We start from the raw sequence: 18,526 nt of genomic DNA, 5'->3' as shown, positions 1-18,526 counted from the left end.
AGTATGCTTGGGGTCATTGTCCTTTTGGTGGACCCATTAGCGACCAAGCTTTAACTTCCTGACTGATGTCTTGAGATGTTGCTTCAATATAGCCACAACATTTTCCTACCTCATGATGCTATTTTGTGAAGTGCACCGGTCCCTCCTACAGCAAAGCACCCCCACAATATGATGCTGCCACCCCCGTGCTTCACGGTTGGGATGATTTGCACTTTTCGCAACAAAGTGTGTTCATCTCTAGGAGACAGAATACGTCTTCTTCCTGAGCGGTATGATGGCTGCGTGGTCCCATGGTGTTTATATTTGCGTACTATTGTTTGTACAGATGAACGTGGTACCTTCAGGTGTTTGGAAATTGCTCCCAAGGATGAACCAGACTTGTGGAGGTCTACAGTTTTTTCCTGAGGTCTTTTTCTTGGCAGATTTCATTGGATTTTCCCTTGACGTCAAGCAAAGACGCAGAGTTTGAAGGTAGGCCTTGAAATACATCCACAGGTACACCTCCAATTGACTCAAATGATGTCAATTAGCCTATCAAGCTTCTAAAGCCATGACATCATTTTCTGGAATTTTCCAAGCTGTTTATAGGCACAGTCAACTTAGTGTATGTACATTTCTGACCCACTGGAATTGGGATACAGTGAAATAATCTGTAAACAATTGTTGGAAAACCTTTTGTCATGCACAAAGTAAATGTCCTAACTGACTTGCCAAAACTATAGTTTGTTAACAAGAAATTTGTGGAGTGGTTAAAAAACGAGTTTTATTGACTCCAACCTAAGTGTATGTAAACTTCAACTGTAACTTTATAAATGCCCCCTGAGCTTAGTTGAAATCTACTGAACCAGAAACAAAAGTATAAATTGTTTACAAACATTGGAATAAAAACAAAGTAAATGTAAATCTTATATAGCCTCAACATGGTTAAAACACATTTTTATATCATGGATGGTCAGTCCTTGCATACATAGTTCTAACTACATTTAAGAGTGATGACATTTTTCCAGCCACATCCCTCAGCATTTTAGTGAAATGGGGATGGGATAAAAGCTTTGTTTCAACTGCGGATTGCTGTTTAAGGATGCAGAACTGTCCTAATTTCATGCCTAACCATACTGACGCTATAACTATATACACATAGGCAGACTTTACTTCCTGTCACCCTGCAAAAACTTCCTGGTTTGAATGTCCTTTGATATTCTCCTTCCTGTTTGAGGCTGGCTTGTGACAGCTGCTCTCTCTGGTATGCACTTTGGCTTAAAATAACTTCTGCTCAAGTCAACACTTGGCATATCTGAATTCTTCTCACAACAAGGGCTGCGTTTACACAAAGCCCAATTCTGGTCTTTTGCCCAATTATAAGCAAAAGAGCTGATCTGATTGGTCAAAAGACCAGATAGTGAAAAAAATATATATCTTAATTGGGCTCCCTGTGTACACACAGCCCCAGGTGCCACTGTTCTGTGAAGTGCTGAGTACCTTGCACAGTTTAGAAGCCTGCTTGCCAGCAACGGACTTGAATTTTTAAAGACCTGATGCTTGCTAAATATGTGAACATAATGAGCAGTGATATGGAGGTCATTCAATGGCCTGTGCGCTGCAAAGGAGCCAAGTGCTTAATGGAAATGTAATGAGCGTTGCCAGTGTCCCAAATTCTGCAAATAGATTGACGTAGGTATTTTAGGCAGTTAACAACCTGGAATGTACCAACTGCAGAAATCTTCCCAGCACAATTTGTTTCTTGGTAGTTTAGGACAAGTATCTGTGATACATCTTGTTTTTGTGTCCTGCTGAAGAATGTCATTGTAATATACTAGCAGAGAGAACAGTGAGATATCTCTGCATTGGCACCCTTTCCCTGGCCCAATGCCTTGTATGGATGTCATGCCATGCCAGGGAACCAGCCCTACACTGTGACCTTTCCAACTTATCTGTTGCTGCAGAGGGCGGGAGCGACTCAGGACTGCCATGTGAACAGCCGTTGCTTGACTGATGTCTTTGATGCACACAAGTAAAGGAGATAGTATGTGTACAGTACGAGAAAGATGTGAGTGGGGGCATAGCCTACACACCTTGTATAGAATCATTAGACAAGTCTATGTGATTCAAAGCACCTGTACTTTTGAAGCAAATGTAACATTCAGTTCTAATTGTTTGTGAATCTCTAAGACAACACACACACACACCAGAATCATGTGTGGCTTTGAATATATCCCAAGTGGTATGTTATCAAAGCCCCTCACTTCACCCTGACCCCTATTCCAGTGACACAGTCCCGTTAGAACAGTGTTTAACTGGTGGGGCATGGTGAATTTTTGAAACACGACCTACACTGTAATTCTACTATTTCACTATTTCTAAATATGCACCCAGCAGACCCACTCTCTTGGCCCAACATTGAACCAGAGGTTTAGGGGCCAAATAAGTATTCTGTTAATTAAAAGATGGTTCCGTTTTGGCAGAAGGGAGAATTTTTATTGGTGTGACTTACCTGGAGGCATGACTATAGCCTCTCTCAATTCAATTCAAAGGTCTCTCTCTCTCTCTTTCTCTGTCACTTGTTATCATCTCGCTCCCCCCTCTCCATTTTTCCTCTCTCTCCCCAGCAGTGTTATGATAAGTAGTTGGTCTGCTTTCTGTCTGTGGCTTTCTACTCCTTGGGTTTCAATTCCAAACATGGTTATCCTACTAGGGGTCTCTCTCTCCTCCTCTCCCTCTCTCTCCCCTCACCCTCCCTCTCTCTATCTCTGTACTGCCAACTGTGAGCTCTCCAGAGTAAGCAAATGGCTGAGTAAAATAGAGAGAAAATCAGACACAGCAAAACATAGACGAGGAAAAGAAGGGAGAAATCCATTCCAATCATATTTATGGTGTAATAACTGAAGTAGGACAAAGAAAATCTGTAGTCCAGCTGTACGTAAGAGAGCAACAGAGCAACTTTTGACAATTCATACTATTTTTTTGCAACGTATTCTCTGTTTTGACAATACCTTGATTGAACTTTTAAGAAATAGACCAACTCCAGTGACAAGTTTTCAGAATCACTGGTAAAGTAACAACAACAACTTGAGGCTTGAGTGGAGGACAAACCTTTTCTTCCAGCTTTGACCTCAGGTAGCATAGTAAACTTTGGAAAATTCTGAGTGTAACTGTTTTTTTGGAACTTATTGAACAACTCGACAGTTTTGTTTGGAATAACAGCTTCCCTCCACCATGAGTGCAGACAACTCCACCCTGTTGGAGACAGTTTTCAACGGCCATCCACCATGTGATGGCTGGACCAACAACACAGAGGGGGCCTTCTACCACCTGGGCAACACCGTCTTGTTCCTGGGGTACATGGGGGGCAGCGGTGCCTACGGCTCCCTGTTCATCTTTGGCTTCCTGACGCCTGCCTTCACCTGCCTGGCCCTGTGGGGCTGGATGACCATGTGTGGGGTGGATGTGTTCACCTGGAACCTGCTGCTGCTGGTGGCCTGTGTGCTCCAGATCTGCCACCTCATATACAGGCTGCAACAGGATGGTTTGGCCAGCGAGGAGCTGTTGGCCCTCTACTCAGCCATCTACCTGCCCCTGGACGTGCCCGTACAGGTGTTCAAAGACATTGTGGGGGCCTGTGAGAACAAGGTGCTGGCCCTAAGAGTAGAGGAGACGTATGCAGTGGAGGGCAAGACGCCCATCAACCAGCTATCCTTTCTGCTGTCAGGGAGGTGAGTGAGAGGAGGGGGTCAGTTCTAATGTCTGTATCATACCACTTAGAATTCATGATCAATAGTACATTACTTTGTTTGTTCATGGTAGTATGTTACTGGAGATATTGGAACAGACCTGAGTCTTGTTTTAGGTGAGTTGCTGGAGGAACATAGCCAGCTGTAGTTTAGTTACATTGCTGTAGGTAGATTGCAATTGTCAGGTAGTAGAGTTAGTGTTCCCAGTGAATGTTTTTCTTTTAGCATTTTATCTCTTGATCTGTCTGTCCAAAAAAAACAATGGCTTAGACTATGGCTTATGGAAACCTGAGTGAGATATATCACTTACCAACAATATAATTAAATACAGAACACTTTTAAGAGGTCATGTGTCCTCAGCAGTGTTGGAGAATTTACTCTGAAAATATAGTTTACCAAGCTACCAATTACCTCACACTGGAAGAAGATAAGCTACCCATAAGAAAAACATATCTTACTTAACTGAAGTTACTAGTTCACTACATCCAAACTACTCCTGAAAAATGATCATATCTAAATCTGAAATGTCATAGACTACAAATTGCAAGAACAGATCACTCTGGAGTCAGATGTTAACATAATGTGTAATTTAGCCTATTAAACACAAAAACTTAATATTAGGCACAAAGTGTTTCAAGTGAGAATTAGGCATGTCTGATATTGAAAAAGAAAGGACATTCTTGACTATTTCACCCATATTCTATTTTAGCTAAAATAAAGTACTGTGTAATTCCCAGTAGTTAGCTACACCACTACATGGTAAAGAATGTATTACTTACTGAAAACACTACCAATATTTTAATTTAGTTCAACTACCACCATGCTACTGCAAAATGTAATGCAATTACTAGTTGAACTAAATGTAATTCACTACTCCCCAACACTGATCATTCAGCAGTGACTCCATCACTTCTTAGCTTTTTGACTAATATCAGGTTTAGTGTGTGTATCAAGTGTGTTGGGATTGGGAGGGTATGGTTAAAATTTCAGCCCCAGACGTTGTAAAACACAGAGTATTCATGTTGCTGACTCACTGTAGTGTACTTGCTCCCCTTAGCGGCAGACAGCTGGGTCAAATACATAATGTCAAACACTTTATTTTCAAGTACTTGAGGTGTGCTTGATTTAGATCATGTGGGACTATTACATTGATTCCATTGTACCGGGCAAATTAAATCAAGTGCTGTTCAAGATTTTGGAAGTATACGATGTATTTGACCCAGGTCTGGCAGCTGCTAAAGTGTTGTGATATTCCCCAAAAGATTTGCTCTCCTTAGGTTGTGTACCAACACAGTTAACTAACTCCTCATATACTGCCTCTAAAATGAATGGTTCATTAATGGTACTGACAGCTATGTGAGTGCAAGTCAAGTTTATAACTTCATATTTTCATATGCAAATAACATTTGGTGTCATAAGATGACATCTGTTTATGACAACCAATTCCTAGTTTCAATTGATTCAAATGAATACCATCAACATTAACCAGACATGAAAGAGCACTGTTGGAATGTCTGTGATTTATAAACCAAGAATAGATGTTTTCCTCTGTCTATGTCGAACTTGGATTACTTCCCTGAGTGTTGAGGTTAAGGACATAGATATTCATGTTAACTTGTTTCAAGGTTTTGGATCAAACCTAGTGATGTGTGTATTCCCTTTCTTCTCTCATTATCACCTATCCATACTTTCCCCCACTCCTCTCTTACTAACCTTGCCCTTTCCTGCTCTCCATGGTAGGATCCGAGTGTCTCTAGAAGGACAGTTCCTCCATTACATCTTCCCACTCCAGTTCCTGGACTCTCCTGAGTGGGAGTCTCTCAGACCCAATGAGGAGGGGAACTTTCAGGTACCGGACGGATTCTCGTCATTCATTCATTCATTCATTTCTGAAGCCAGGGGTAAGTCTTTCACACTTACCCCTGACTTTTGATATTCCTAACCACCAGGTGACCCTGACGGCGGAGACGGACTGCCGCTACATCTCGTGGCGCCGGCGCCGCCTTTACATGCTGCTGTCCAAGGATCGCTACATCACCCGCCTCTTCTCCGTCATGCTGGGCAGCGACATTGCCAACAAGCTCTACTCACTCAATGATAAGCTCTTTGCCAAGAGCGGTGTGCGCCTCGACATCCGCCTGCCCAGTCTCTACCATGTCCTGGCCCCCTCACCCCCGGGCAGCGAGGGTGAGGTTTGTAGCGGCAGTGGTAGTGCAAAGGACCGGGTAGACCCAGTTGAGCAGCAGGAGGCAGCAGTGGTGGATGTGGTCCCGGTGCCTGCCTACCAGAAGTCAGAGCCTCCAACACCCCCGAACCCACGGCTGCAGATACAAGAGAAGTCCCCCAACCCATCAACTGCAAGCCCCCACCAACCCCAAGGCTCACACCCCCAGCGCCAGCCCTGGCCTTCAGACATGGAGATGGTCTCTGGTGAGGACTCCACCAGCCTGGTCCTGGAGGACTTCGCTGATATGACCGGGTCCTTAATGGATTATGGGAGTGAGAGGGATTATTTGAGGTAGAGGGCAGGTTGCTGGAGCTAACACACTGGGCCACTACTTAAGCTACATGTAAGTACACCTGTGTGCAGTGAGAGGGTGGGCTGGGGCGGGGTTTGCGTGTTTTGCTTGCTGTGTCCACACTCTCACTAATCCAGTTTTAAAATGGCAATGCCCTGTGTTAAAGAACCTCATTACATCTTTGCAATTATGTAAGTGATTTTCTGTTTGTTTTCACACATATTCCATCTATCTTATACAGAGGCTATGCACTGCTTGCGCCTTCATTTAAAACAATGATATGAATGTTTAGAGAGTGAGTTAGTAATCTTAATACATTTCTTGTTCAAAATGAACGAGCCTGAAGGGAAGAACATTAGATTGACCAAAGAGTTGGCAGAACTGGCACACCTCGCCTCTTGGGTACCCACTCTGTCTCTGAGGATTGTTGTTATACAGTTTACCTCCACTCCATCTCAATGGAGATCTGAATCCTCAGGAGCTCTAACCCCAAGACTCTTGCTGGTCTAATTCTCTACGTTATACTGTATATGTATGTACCGTATATTACAGCCTCTCCACCACTCCTCTTCCGGTATGTGGCATGCCCTCTTGGTAGCTGGATGTACTGTAGAGTGTGTATGGAGACTGTGTTTGTATAGCTAGGTTAGTTAGACTGTACTTTCTGGCTGGATTCCAAAGCTTGGCCAGATGAAAGACAGTGTTGTACACAACAGTTTACCTGAGGGTGACTCTGATAGCTTACGTTGGTTCAAACAGATGGGGGTACCATCTGTATATATGTTGGAGGTTTGTAGTTTGGACCAGGATAGGGAGACAGCAGGGTGGGAGGCTGGCAATCATCTGTGTGTTTTTCTCTGACAGAGGCAATGATTAGAGCCTGCTGGAAACTGGGGATATCCTGGCAGACAGAGATCCAGTGCCATGCCATTAATCCACATGCCTACCCACTACCCCCTCCCTTTCCCCCTATCCCAAAATCCTCCCTGACCCAACCGAGGGCAGATCGTGCTTCGGGCGGAGGAGGGAGAGGGGGGCAGGAAGGGGGTTGGATTCCAGGACAGCTGCTGGGTGCTTGGTGGAGGGCTCTGGCTCTGCTGTCATTGTAAAGGCTGCTGCTGACCTTCAGATGCAGGCTATGGTCAGTTAGACAGTGGCTATGGCAAGCAAGGGAATGAGAGGGGTGAGGGTTTGACAGGGGTAAGGGATGAGAGAAGGGCGAGGGATGTGGGTCATGTGAAAGCAGAGACCAGCCAGGCTCAGAGAACAGCCTATCACTCCATGTCATTGTGACATCACAGATCAGTAGTTCCTCCATCTCTCACTGTTAACCTGTTGTCAGGAATGTGAGGATTATGCCGGTGTAATTCGACCAATGGGAACGTTCGTTGTGAGATCATGTTGCAACCTTACACCATACTATATGTTCAGCTGTAATGCGTGATACATAGCATTTAGGTGAAAATGAAATACTCTCTGTACTTGGACAAGGTGAATATGATCTGCTTGCCTGCCATAAGGAAGGTTGTCGTAGTAACAGTTATGCTTGTTTTTTGACAGATGTTCTCTGTTTATTCCACAGGAGGGGAAAACGCTGGGACTCTACCAATGCGATACCAGAGAGGAAGAGCTCCTCTGGCTCCCACGGACACCCCTAAGCTGTGATAGTTTTACCAAAAGTGCAAACAGTTCCAGGTTGTCTTTATTACAGTCATGCTGTGCAGCTTATAACACCATCACAAAATGTTTATGCCTATCTACAGCATTTTCCTGAGAAGACCAGTGGAACTGCAGGAAAGACAACCTGGGATATAACTATCACCACTGTCCTGGGTGGAATCAGGCCCACCCAACACCACATCCCAGTCTCTCACCTAACATTATCTCACTCCTGTGATGTCATCTGTGCATGACAATAAAGGAGAGAGTGAGACTCTGGACACTGAACATAATTATGTTATTAACTGAATTTATTAGTTAATGTCACAGAAAATAATCATATACTCTTTTTATTATTCACTCACATCTCCCATTCATCTGGATGGAAAGCCTTTTGAAGTGGAGATAGGATTATGCTATTATGATTCCACATTAAACTAATCATGTGCATTAGATGTTTTAACAGCCGGGGTGGGGTTGGCTAGCTAGGGGCACGTTAATCTTGTTTGTTTGTGCAGACATAATCTGAGAGAATAATGTTTGACTGAGAGCATGCTAAAAGGGTTTTCTCTTCCTGCATACATATTTTCAAATCATGATTCCAAATTTAACAGGCAGACACACACTTCTGCATTTTGTCTACGTGCTTGTACAGGTGAGATGTCTCACACACATTTAGTACATTTAGTACATTTAGTCAGAAAACATAGAACAGGGACTCTACTATTTTGTTTTTGTTGTACCCCCCCCCCCCCCCCCCAAAAAAAATGTGGGCCTACATATACATAATGTGATAAACATGTATTTTCATGGGGCCAATCTTTCTCCATAAAGTTCTTGGTGAAAATACATTGACTGTCAATTTTTCATCTATGTCTCCTCTCTCCTCCATCCTCAGTCCGAATAAGATTAAGTCTTCAAGTTTATCATGACGAGGTATTCAAACTCATCACAGTTTGAACACATTGCTCACCCCTGCTTCTCAGAGCTGTTTTGCTTCAACAGTAGCTCTTATTAAGAAAGTAACATTCAGCTGCATCGGAATGATTATGTACAGCGATACTGACGCTATTAGAAAATACAGAACAAATGTAACCAGAAGAAAATTGTAGCGTAGTCTGGCTGTAGGTGGTCCATCAGTAACATGTGAGTGTGTTTGTATGTATATTTCCAACAGGAGCTATTGGCTGCATGTGTGTGTGTTTCTGTGTGTGCTGGAAACAGACTACGTCCCAGTAAAACTCTCCTAATTTCCTTTCCTTCATGCCTAATGATAAGGACAGGATAGGCTTCCTCCTTACTGCTCAAAGCATTCCACATCATTGATGACAAAGGAAAGGAGACGAGGAGAGGATGCCAGTTCAGAACTATTGGGAAGTTGACACAGCGAAAGAAACAGATGTTGGTGCATAGGTTGTGTGTGTTCAGGACATAAGGGTTCTCAGTCATTCCCACACAGCTGCACAAAATCATGGTTCCACGGAGATCCTCGTCTAATGTCAATCTTCTTCACACACAACGACTCCTCTTCTCTGAAAGAGAAAATGATGAGAAACAGTGTCATATGCACGCACAGGTACGCACACATAGACTGTGTGTGTGTGTTTTGAATAGATGAAAGGACACATACCTGACAGAGGGGAACTCTGATATACAGACAGACACAAAGTGGATGTCTCCCTGTCTGTAGAAGCGTGCTCCAGTGTTCTTCAGCTGGATGGAGTCTATCTCACACAGTGGCACCAGGTGGGCTATCACCCTCCTGTAAACTGTACCGTCTGTCTCTCTAGAATACACACACACACACACAGCATGACTGTTACTGAGAATATAATCCATGTTTACGTATCATAAAGTGAACAGCTGTGATTCATGCTGCTGTCTAAATATTTGTTTTGTCTCTAACAGTGAGGTTAGAGGTTGTTATACCTACAGCCTGAGTCTGTGCTCTGTTTCAGGAAGTCCGCTGGTTCTTAGGGTCACCTGCACCTCAGCAGTCTTGTCCAGGGGGGATACCTCTAGCTGCACCAGGATGTGATGGGCTGAGGGGGAGAGGGTGGCGGAGGGTGCCGGAAAATAAGTTCATCATCATCACTTCAAATATTGCTTTATTTAAGCATTCAAATGTGGGGTGAAAGTAGTGGTGATGTGTCATGAAAATTCAACAATCTCCGGCTGGACAGTCAGTCCGAGATCACGAGAGGAAGGCTAGATGCAGCTACTCACCACAGAAAGGAGGTGCAGAGGTTGTCAGGAGGAAAAGCTTCTCTTGTTGAGGAAGAGGAGAGGCTGTCATACCGCTGTTCTCCAATAACCCTGAAACAGACAAGGACACATGGATGTACAAGAGAAAGAGAGAGTGAGATGTAAAGTAGCCCTCCCTATCGCATCTATGACAGATGAAAGGCCTCCAGACTACATTAATCTCTTTTTGTATACTGTACGTCTGTAACTGTATCTGCAGTGCCATTGGCCACAGTGATACTGTAAGTGGACACCAGACCAGACGTGACACTAGCTAGGTCAGACAGAAGCCCTATCTCTCATTGAGTGAAATCTGATTAAGGTGAAAATGGAAAGTGTGCTGGGAACTTTTAATATGATTAGGCCTATTCAAAATATCAAAATATGATCCTGATGAAAATCATTTACATAAAGCCTACTATACATGTATGAAGTGGCTTATATTTTTTACATTCCAATTTTTATTTTTTTATTTTACCTTTATTTAACCAGGCAAGTCATTTAAGAACAAATTCTTATTTTCACTGACGGCCTAGGAACAGTGGGTTAACTGCCTGTTCAGGGGCAGAACAACAGATTTGTACCTTGTCAGCTCGGGGGTTTGAACTTGCAACCTTCCGGTTACTAGTCCAACGCTCTAACCACGAGGCTACCCTGCCGCCCCAATCATCAAAGTACTCACAGACAACAGGTTGGTTTAGTTTTCAGGAAATTGTGTCATGTTGATAACCCTACCTATTTGTGGACATGTGCCATTGAAGACACCTTGGCAGCCTAAACAGCGCCCCTTGAGGAATTCCTCATAGCTGGAACAAGGGATGCCAGTCAATGGGCAGGTCCCGTTCAGTGCGCTTATGTAGACGTGGAGCGCCCTCATGTGGTCACAGATCACATAGCCATACACTGGAAAGTAGACAAGAACTGACAACAAACGAAGACGCTCAGGTAGCCATCAGTTTTCCACCAAATATATCTGCTTGCTAGCAGTGGATGTTAGTGCTTAGTTGATAATGACATGTCTGAAGTTTATGTAGGCATATCATACTATCATACACAGGCACAGGGGCATCATGGACGCTGTAGAATATAGCATTTTTCAAACACCTGAAACAGATTTTCCTGCAATTTAGAGACATAATTGTTAGAATTGATTCTATATAAAAAAAACATGTCTATTTTTTTTGCATATTTAAGCATACCTCTTGAGGTGTTTGTATCCATCTGACTGGTGGTTCTTATTTTTTAAGAAACTAAATATACTTCTCTTCATCTCTGCTAAAATCTGGGTAAAAGATTGAAAGGAATGTGAGTCTTAGTCAGTACATTTAGTTATTTATTGCTTTTCTAAAGTCTACCATCCTTGCTAGCAGGCATGCCAGCTAAGATAGCTAGTTATCAGGTTGGGAGATTGTGAATCTATCTGGGCTAGCTAAATCCAACTTCATAAAATTGCTAGGTGGGCTAGTAGTATTACAGAGAAACAACCAAACAAATTAAAAAATAAATCTGAGGGAACATGTGCCCCTGTGCCCCCTATGACGCCTCTGCACAGACCTCTATGCCAATTGTAGTAGGATGTGCTTCTCAATTTAAATAACATTACACCAATTAAACATTTTGTTGGCAAAACCACACACTTACTTGACTCAAACCTTGAGCGAGCGCAACCTGCCTGGTCCATCCCGCCATTCAGGAAGAAGTCAGCATGGCCAACAGGGATGGAGATACCAAAGTCTGAGAGAAAATATAGACAAAAGGCTGATATCAGGAGATTGTCAGGTAAGCAGTGTTGTTGGGGTGCAGCCAACCTTTGTGTAGTGACTATGACATAATTGCCGAGGAACAAGACCTACAACAAAACAGAACACACTAGCATCCAAGCTAGCTACCTAGCCCAATAACCAGCAAGCTAGGTGGAAAGATAATTGCAGAAATATCTTTGCAATAACATTGTTTGTGTGTTCTCTTACAGTCAGAGTCTGTGTGGATGGCCTCCACAAACAGTGCATCTGAGGGGTCAAGACGGTCAAACGTGTCGGCTCCCTTAAACATGGGTCCAGCTGGGTCCAGACCTACAGGAGGAGATACAGACAGAGCATTGAATGACTGTGGTGAGTGAGTGATAGGCTACAGGAGGGATGGGAAACTTTGATGGGGTTGGGGTTCACAAAAAGTTTGAACTCTTTGTGAGGGGCCACGGTGGCTCGTAGGTCTGCGTACACACATCCATACAGAGCCTTGCGAGTAAAACATTTAAGCGGTCCTCCTCTTGCTAGCTGTTTTAGAGTTAATTTCCTGCAATTATACTCATTTTGCTATGGGGCAGTTTTACAGCAAAAAGACAGGGCATATGGCACACACACACAGTCTTGTACAGCTAACTTTATTGGGACATAATTCAATCCCATTCAAAATCATATTTTCTCTAACCCCTAACCCTAACATTAACATTAACCTAACCCTAACCCTAGCTCTTAACACTTCTGATCCACACACACGCACGCACGCACGCACGCACGCACACACACACACACACACACACACACACACACACACACACACACACACACACGGCTGTGACTTGCTGCACCTAAACATTCAGACTACTTCACATCACAGGGCTGAATGCCTCTACTCAGACAAAAACACCAGAGATAATGCGAAGACAAAAATTGTATGCATTGTTGTGCCGTTGTGTGTCCTCAGAAGGGTAACGTCTCCATCGTTCACAAACACAGCGCTTTTCAATGTCTGCTGTTGTTGTTTTCTGGAGAGTGCTCTCTCTTTCTTTGAAAGCCTCATTCAGTCCAATTGGCAGAGATGAAAGGGTGAGTGACTGCCCTGCTTTGTGGTGACCAGTCGTTGTCTGGCCCTGTAGAGCCTTGTTCTGCAAACAGTAGGGGCCCTGTGAAACTGTTACTGGGTCAGACACAGATGGAGCTCACCTGTGATTCTCCCTATCTCCCCCTTGAACAGGGTCCCCACGAATCCAGACACGTGTGCCCCGAGGCTAACCCCAATGAAGTGAAATGACTCCAGTTTGCATCCATGGTTCTGTGAGACAGACATCAGTTCTGCGTTATTTTCATTACTTTTAAAGGAATTTGCTGTTGGTCAGTGAACATTGAGATTGCATTTATTAGTATGTAAACATAAGCAAATGATTAGGCCCTGACCTGGAGCTGGTTAATGAGGACAGATATCTGGACGGCCACCTCCTTGTAGTTCTCCACCACCAGGTTGTAGGCGAAGGAGGCCCCATAGACCCAGTCCACCACCACCACATTGGCATCCTGCGCCCGCAGCAGAGCCTGGGCCAGCTGTTTCACCCAGGACGGCTTACTGCCCAGAGCCCTGGGAGGGAGGGAGGAAGGGGGAGGGAGGGAGGAAGGGGAGGGAGGGAGATAGCTTATACGTTTTATTTGTAGATCCCCCTTGCACTTTATATGTGCCCATCAGCATAACTCTCTCTCTCTATCTCTCTCACCTCTGTAAAGAGAGTATGAAATGACTGTCATGTTTTTGACCTCCCTCCCCTTCTCCTTACCTGTATCCATGGACAATGATCTTGGTGGGTAGGGAGGAGTTGAAGTAGGAGTTGTTGTTGCTGAAGGACTCCTGACTGAAGAGGCTGGCACAGTCTGTATTCTTGCGTGTCAGAAGCAGGTATTGCACCTGTAGCTTGCTGCCCTGCTGACGGTACTCCAGCCAAGTCGTGTTGTTGAAGTCAGCACATTCTGATCTGGACTCCTCATCCTCCCCTGCTGGTTCAGAGGAGAAATATCCATAAAGAATCTTGACGACAACAACACCACCATCACCAACAACAACAATGACAGATGCACCATTTGCACAAAAAAATCATGTTTCACAACAGAGTTATTTACATACAGTGAAGTGGCATATGCTATAATAAATATGCTTAGAGCAAGGATAGTGTTTATTCATTACATGAAAATGTATTAGGAAGAAGCTTCTGCAATAGAGATGAGTGGTACTTACCTACTGTGGACGTGATGTAGAATGCTAAAATACTGAGAAAAGTTACCGCTGTTTTCAGTTTCCAGCCCATTCTCTTGAAAGAAGAATGTCACGATTGGTAACTTATTCTGTAGCTTTACCGCTTAGGTTGGTGAACAGTGCCTCAGATCCTTAGCTTTGGAAAACCTATTTTCCCTCCCAACAGTGCTTGAAGTTATGCAATGACTATTTAATAGTACTGTAGTTCACTTTGGATCTAGAAATGCCATTCAATCCTCTACTGGTCAACAGTAACCTCAAACAGGGCAGGAATCTCCTTAAGGGAATTAAGTCGAACAAAATACGTTATTTCACAATGCCTGGCATTGAAATATTAAGTTACAACATCTGATTACAGTACAGAGATGGGGGGTTGGAGGAATTTCCTTCCCTGCTTTCTCGTAAAGCTCAGCTGGCACAGTAAACTAGGCTTATGAAAACATACCCACATACCCATGTACCCCTCCTGCTCCAGTCGTTGGTCGGTGTTTTGCTTAGGATCCAGTACTTGGTCAAGTGCTTAGTCTGTATGGGGGCTTGGAGGGCACTGGCAGTGGATCCATGACCTCACCGATGATCAATGCCTGTTTGTTTTCATGCTGGACTCTGGCCATCTGGGGGTGACACTCACTGTGTTACATGGTGATAAGCTACATTTCAGCATTGGATTACCCATTCTACCTTTATACTAGTCCATGTGAACCTAGAGATGGACCTGAAACTGTAATCAAATCAAATCAAATGTATTTATATAGCCCTTCGTACATCAGCTGATATCTCAAAGTGCTGTACAGAAACCCAGCCTAAAACCCCAAACAGCAAGCAATGCAGGTGTAGAAGCAACTTTAATATACACATTTACAGACCACTGTGATAATGATTATAAGCATGACCAGGGGATGGTCAGCTATAGGAACAGTCTTACAGGCAGCGCCTTGGGCAGTTATTTAGCCTTTATTCACTTTCTTTATTTGGGTAACTGGGATGCTAACCAATCCATGGTCCACTTGTGTACCTCCTCCCAGCTATACCGGGGGACGTACCCCATGTCCCTCTGAGACCTCCGATAGGTGAAGCTAAAGGGCATGTTCAGCATGTTGAGGAGCTGCCGGTTTAGGGGCGGGTACCTGAAGCCCAACGGCGACAACACAACACGGTTGAAGTCAAAATAGCTGATGGGCGGTGTGTCGTCTGAGATGTAGTAGAAGTTCCCTCCGATGGGACCTCTCCGCTGGGGGTCTCACAGGGCGGGCGCGGGCGGCCTGGAGGTGGGCCAGCGCTGCATTCCCCGCATACACATGGTTCACCTGGGCCTCCGGGTGGGAGGTACGGTACAATACGTCCCTGTTCGGAATCCCGTCGCTCATGTGGCCCAGCAGAAATCGCCAGCACTCTCCGTAGATGTACATTAGGAGGATGCAGGTGGAGCCCCTCGCCCTGGGCTTGCAGTGTGACCCGCTCAGCTTCCGTTTTGGTCCTGCAGTAAGGGGAACTTTATGGAGCACGTGTAGGGTGTGTTCTCGTCACCGTTGATGATGGGGTCTCCGTTGGCATTGGAGCCGGCCACCTCAATGCTGCTGGTGTAGATGAAGGATGCCATGCTCTCCTGGACGTACATCTACAGAAGGAGCTGGGTTCCTGAGGAAGAAATTAGATTAATGAGTATATTAGCAGGGTCAATTCAGTTTTCAAGTGCAGCTCAAGTATTTGAAAGTATCGGACATTTCACTCAGGACTGCTGCCAATCCCAACCCAATGCTTCAGTGAAACTCCACCATACCTGTGACGTTGACTCCGTGGATCTCGCTGTAGTCCACCTTCTCGATGACATCTATGAGGGACGCAGTGTGGTAGACCTCCGATGCTCCCTTACACGCTGTCCTCAGCAGCTTACTGTCCCTGATGTCCCCCTCAAACACACTCACCACAATGTCACCTCTGACCTCTAACAACAAACAGAAAAAGCAAAAACTAATCAGAGAAGAAACAAGCCAAATAAAAATGTTAAAATATCAATATTTACACCAACCATGGTAGGAACGGAGAACAAAAGGAGAGCTGGTACAGTATTTACCTTCCAGAGACTGTATGAGTCTCCGGACTTGGTCCCCACTCCAAACCTATCGCCCCACTCTATTATCCCCCTCTGCGACAACGTCTTTTTCTAGCCTGAGGGAATGTGCTGGAAGTGACGGTAACTCTGTCACTCTGGGGCGAGAAGTGAGGCAAGTTCTAGAGGCAGGCAGACGCAAAAGAGGGAGAGCGGGCAGGGACATTTTATTCAACCAGTATCTGCCAAGGATGGCCACCAAGGCTGCTGGCCCCAAACCAGCCAAGGAAAACAGTTTGCAAGGACTTGAAAGTCAAGACGACATCTGCCAGATGACTAACGATTTGCTTTGCTCTCCCATTGACACAGTGATGAACTGATTCTTGTCAGAGTAGAGTCAATACGCTGCAGATTTAGTGGCTGGGTTTATTTTGACAGTCTTGGCCACTGACTATCAACGTGGTCTATAAAGCATCTGCAGTATATTCACCCTAACAGTGTAATTTATTCTATATCTGTGTAGCATATGTTGAAGTGGTTTCATCCTCTCAGAAACTGCCAAATGTATGTGATTGCAGCTGGTTTTGTAGGGTTTTGAACATATTAAGATTCCAGGGATACACACTGGACATGTCTTATATAAACCCCGGATTGCTGACAGTATGTATTTGCCATTGAGAAGCTTTGAAGCCACTGTCCAGACACAGTCCTCCATAGGAATTAATGGAACTTCAATTAAATGTTTCAAGGACAAAATTACATGTATTTAAGTATTTGATTGTTGTAGTGTGGACAGTAAGAGTACTAAAAAAATACTTTAATACTTTAAGGAAAATGTTTTTATATATACAGTGCCTTCGGAAAATGTACAAACCCCTTGACTTTTTCCACATTTTGTTACGTTACAGCCTTATTCTAAAATGGATAAAATTCTATTTTATTAAAAATAAAAAACAGTAACCCCTTATTTACATTCAGACCGTTTGCTATGAGACGCGAAATTGAGCTCAGGTGCATCCTGATTCCATTGATCATCCTTGGGATGTTTCTACAACTTGATTGGAGTCCACCTGTGGTAAATTCAATCGATTGGACATGTTTGGAAAGGCACACACCTGTCTACATAATGTCCCACAGCTGACAGTGTGTGTCAGAGCAAAAACCAAGCCATGAGGTCGAAGCAATTGTCCGTAGAGCTACGAGACAGGATTGTGTCAAGGCACAATACTAAATACTGAATACTTAGGTAAATGTGATATTTCCATTTTATTTTAAAAATATATATTTGCAAATATTTATATAACCTGTTTTTGCTTTGTCAATATGGGCTATTGTGTGTAATTTAATCCATTTTAGTATAAGGCTATAATGTAACAAAATGTGGAACAAGTCAAGGGTCTGAATACTTTCCGAAGGCACTGTGTATATACACTTTTTATTTTAATGGCATAATTTAAAAGTATGCATTAAGGTGTCTGTAAACGTGTCAAAAACGTTAGTTGTCCTTGGTCTGGTGCCAGGGCCTCTCTCTCTGCTCTCTCTGGAGGATGAAGGATGACGTCATTGTGACAAGGCTAGAGCTGAAACATGCAAAAGCCTCCATATTCCACCTGCATCACTTCAACTCAACTGACCCTTCACTATGCCCCGCCCCAGAACTTTGAGCAAACAATCACACCGCTCAAATGGATAGGAACTGTTGTCAAGTCCCGAAACCTTGGAAAAGCTTACGTTTAAATTGCATGAAAGCCAGTGAGGACTGAAATACAGAGCCTGTAGATGAAGTTATACTTTTGTTACATCGTTTGCCAGCTCAGCTGGTTAGCTAGCTCTCAGTCTCATTGGCCACCAAACGTTGCTAACGCTAGCTAGCTAGCCAGCCATTTAATATAAGTTGGCTGCAGTCCAAACTCAAAGTCGACAGCCCTCGGCCCTAAACCCTCAGCCCTTGAATGACCTTTTACATCGTCACAGTCGAGTGTACCTTACTAAATGTCCCTTGCCCAAGCGATGATCGGAGAGGCGACATCATTGGTGCTTAAAAAAATCCATCTAAATGTATTAATGTACCGAGCAAGCTACAGTTAACCATAGCTGGCTAATTAGTTGAATAGTTTGGTCATTTATTCCCCCCCAAAATATAATTCCTCAAAATATGTTTATGACACTAGTTATGTATTATAGGCTCCTCACGATGAGACTAAGCCAATTTCCCAACTCTAAAATCAATGTCATCTATATATTTTACTAAGCTAGTATCATCATATTAACTGACATCCTGAAAATGCAGCTCTGTTGATTAAATG

General features: G+C 43.9%; 2 protein-coding genes and 1 pseudogene across 8 annotated transcripts; 1 reads left to right on the top strand and 2 right to left on the bottom strand.

Annotated features, from left to right (window-relative positions):
- The first annotated feature begins 2,736 nt into the window (after positions 1 to 2,736).
- On the top strand, positions 2,737 to 8,757 carry LOC124046111 (popeye domain-containing 2-like). Of its 2 annotated transcripts, none has more exons than XM_046366130.1 (4): positions 2,737 to 3,710; positions 5,469 to 5,577; positions 5,678 to 6,298; positions 7,830 to 8,757. In XM_046366130.1, exons 1-3 carry the CDS (start codon positions 3,214 to 3,216, stop codon positions 6,248 to 6,250), a joined length of 1,179 nt encoding a protein of 392 aa, XP_046222086.1. In that variant the 5' UTR covers positions 2,737 to 3,213; the 3' UTR covers positions 6,251 to 6,298; positions 7,830 to 8,757. The 2 variants fall into 2 exon arrangements, with proteins under 2 accessions (XP_046222086.1, XP_046222095.1); XM_046366139.1 differs by having other exon boundaries at positions 2,738 to 3,710; positions 5,678 to 6,158.
- On the bottom strand, positions 8,652 to 14,742 carry LOC124046082 (phospholipase A1 member A-like). 6 transcript variants are annotated; one of them, XM_046366089.1, is made up of 12 exons: positions 14,624 to 14,742; positions 14,153 to 14,225; positions 13,698 to 13,914; positions 13,327 to 13,504; positions 13,096 to 13,204; positions 12,121 to 12,222; positions 11,792 to 11,884; positions 10,886 to 11,071; positions 10,133 to 10,222; positions 9,840 to 9,948; positions 9,537 to 9,692; positions 8,652 to 9,438 (listed from the first exon to the last, which is right to left on the bottom strand). In XM_046366089.1, the coding sequence occupies exons 2-12, from the start codon at positions 14,220 to 14,222 to the stop codon at positions 9,348 to 9,350; spliced, it is 1,401 nt and encodes a 466-aa protein (XP_046222045.1). In that variant the 5' UTR covers positions 14,223 to 14,225; positions 14,624 to 14,742; the 3' UTR covers positions 8,652 to 9,347. The 6 variants fall into 6 exon arrangements, with proteins under 6 accessions (XP_046222045.1, XP_046222063.1, XP_046222032.1 ...); XM_046366107.1 differs by having other exon boundaries at positions 13,698 to 13,911; XM_046366076.1 differs by having other exon boundaries at positions 14,616 to 14,714.
- A 395-nt stretch (positions 14,743 to 15,137) lies between these two features.
- LOC124048955 lies at positions 15,138 to 18,249 on the bottom strand (annotated as a pseudogene).
- Between the last annotated feature and the right edge of the window lie 277 nt (positions 18,250 to 18,526).

Source organism: Oncorhynchus gorbuscha, linkage group LG01, assembly GCF_021184085.1.
Source record: "Oncorhynchus gorbuscha isolate QuinsamMale2020 ecotype Even-year linkage group LG01, OgorEven_v1.0, whole genome shotgun sequence".
NCBI lineage: Eukaryota > Metazoa > Chordata > Actinopteri > Salmoniformes > Salmonidae > Oncorhynchus > Oncorhynchus gorbuscha.
The sequence above is the reverse complement of the archived record's forward strand: the minus strand, read 5'-3'. Positions and strand labels throughout refer to the sequence as shown.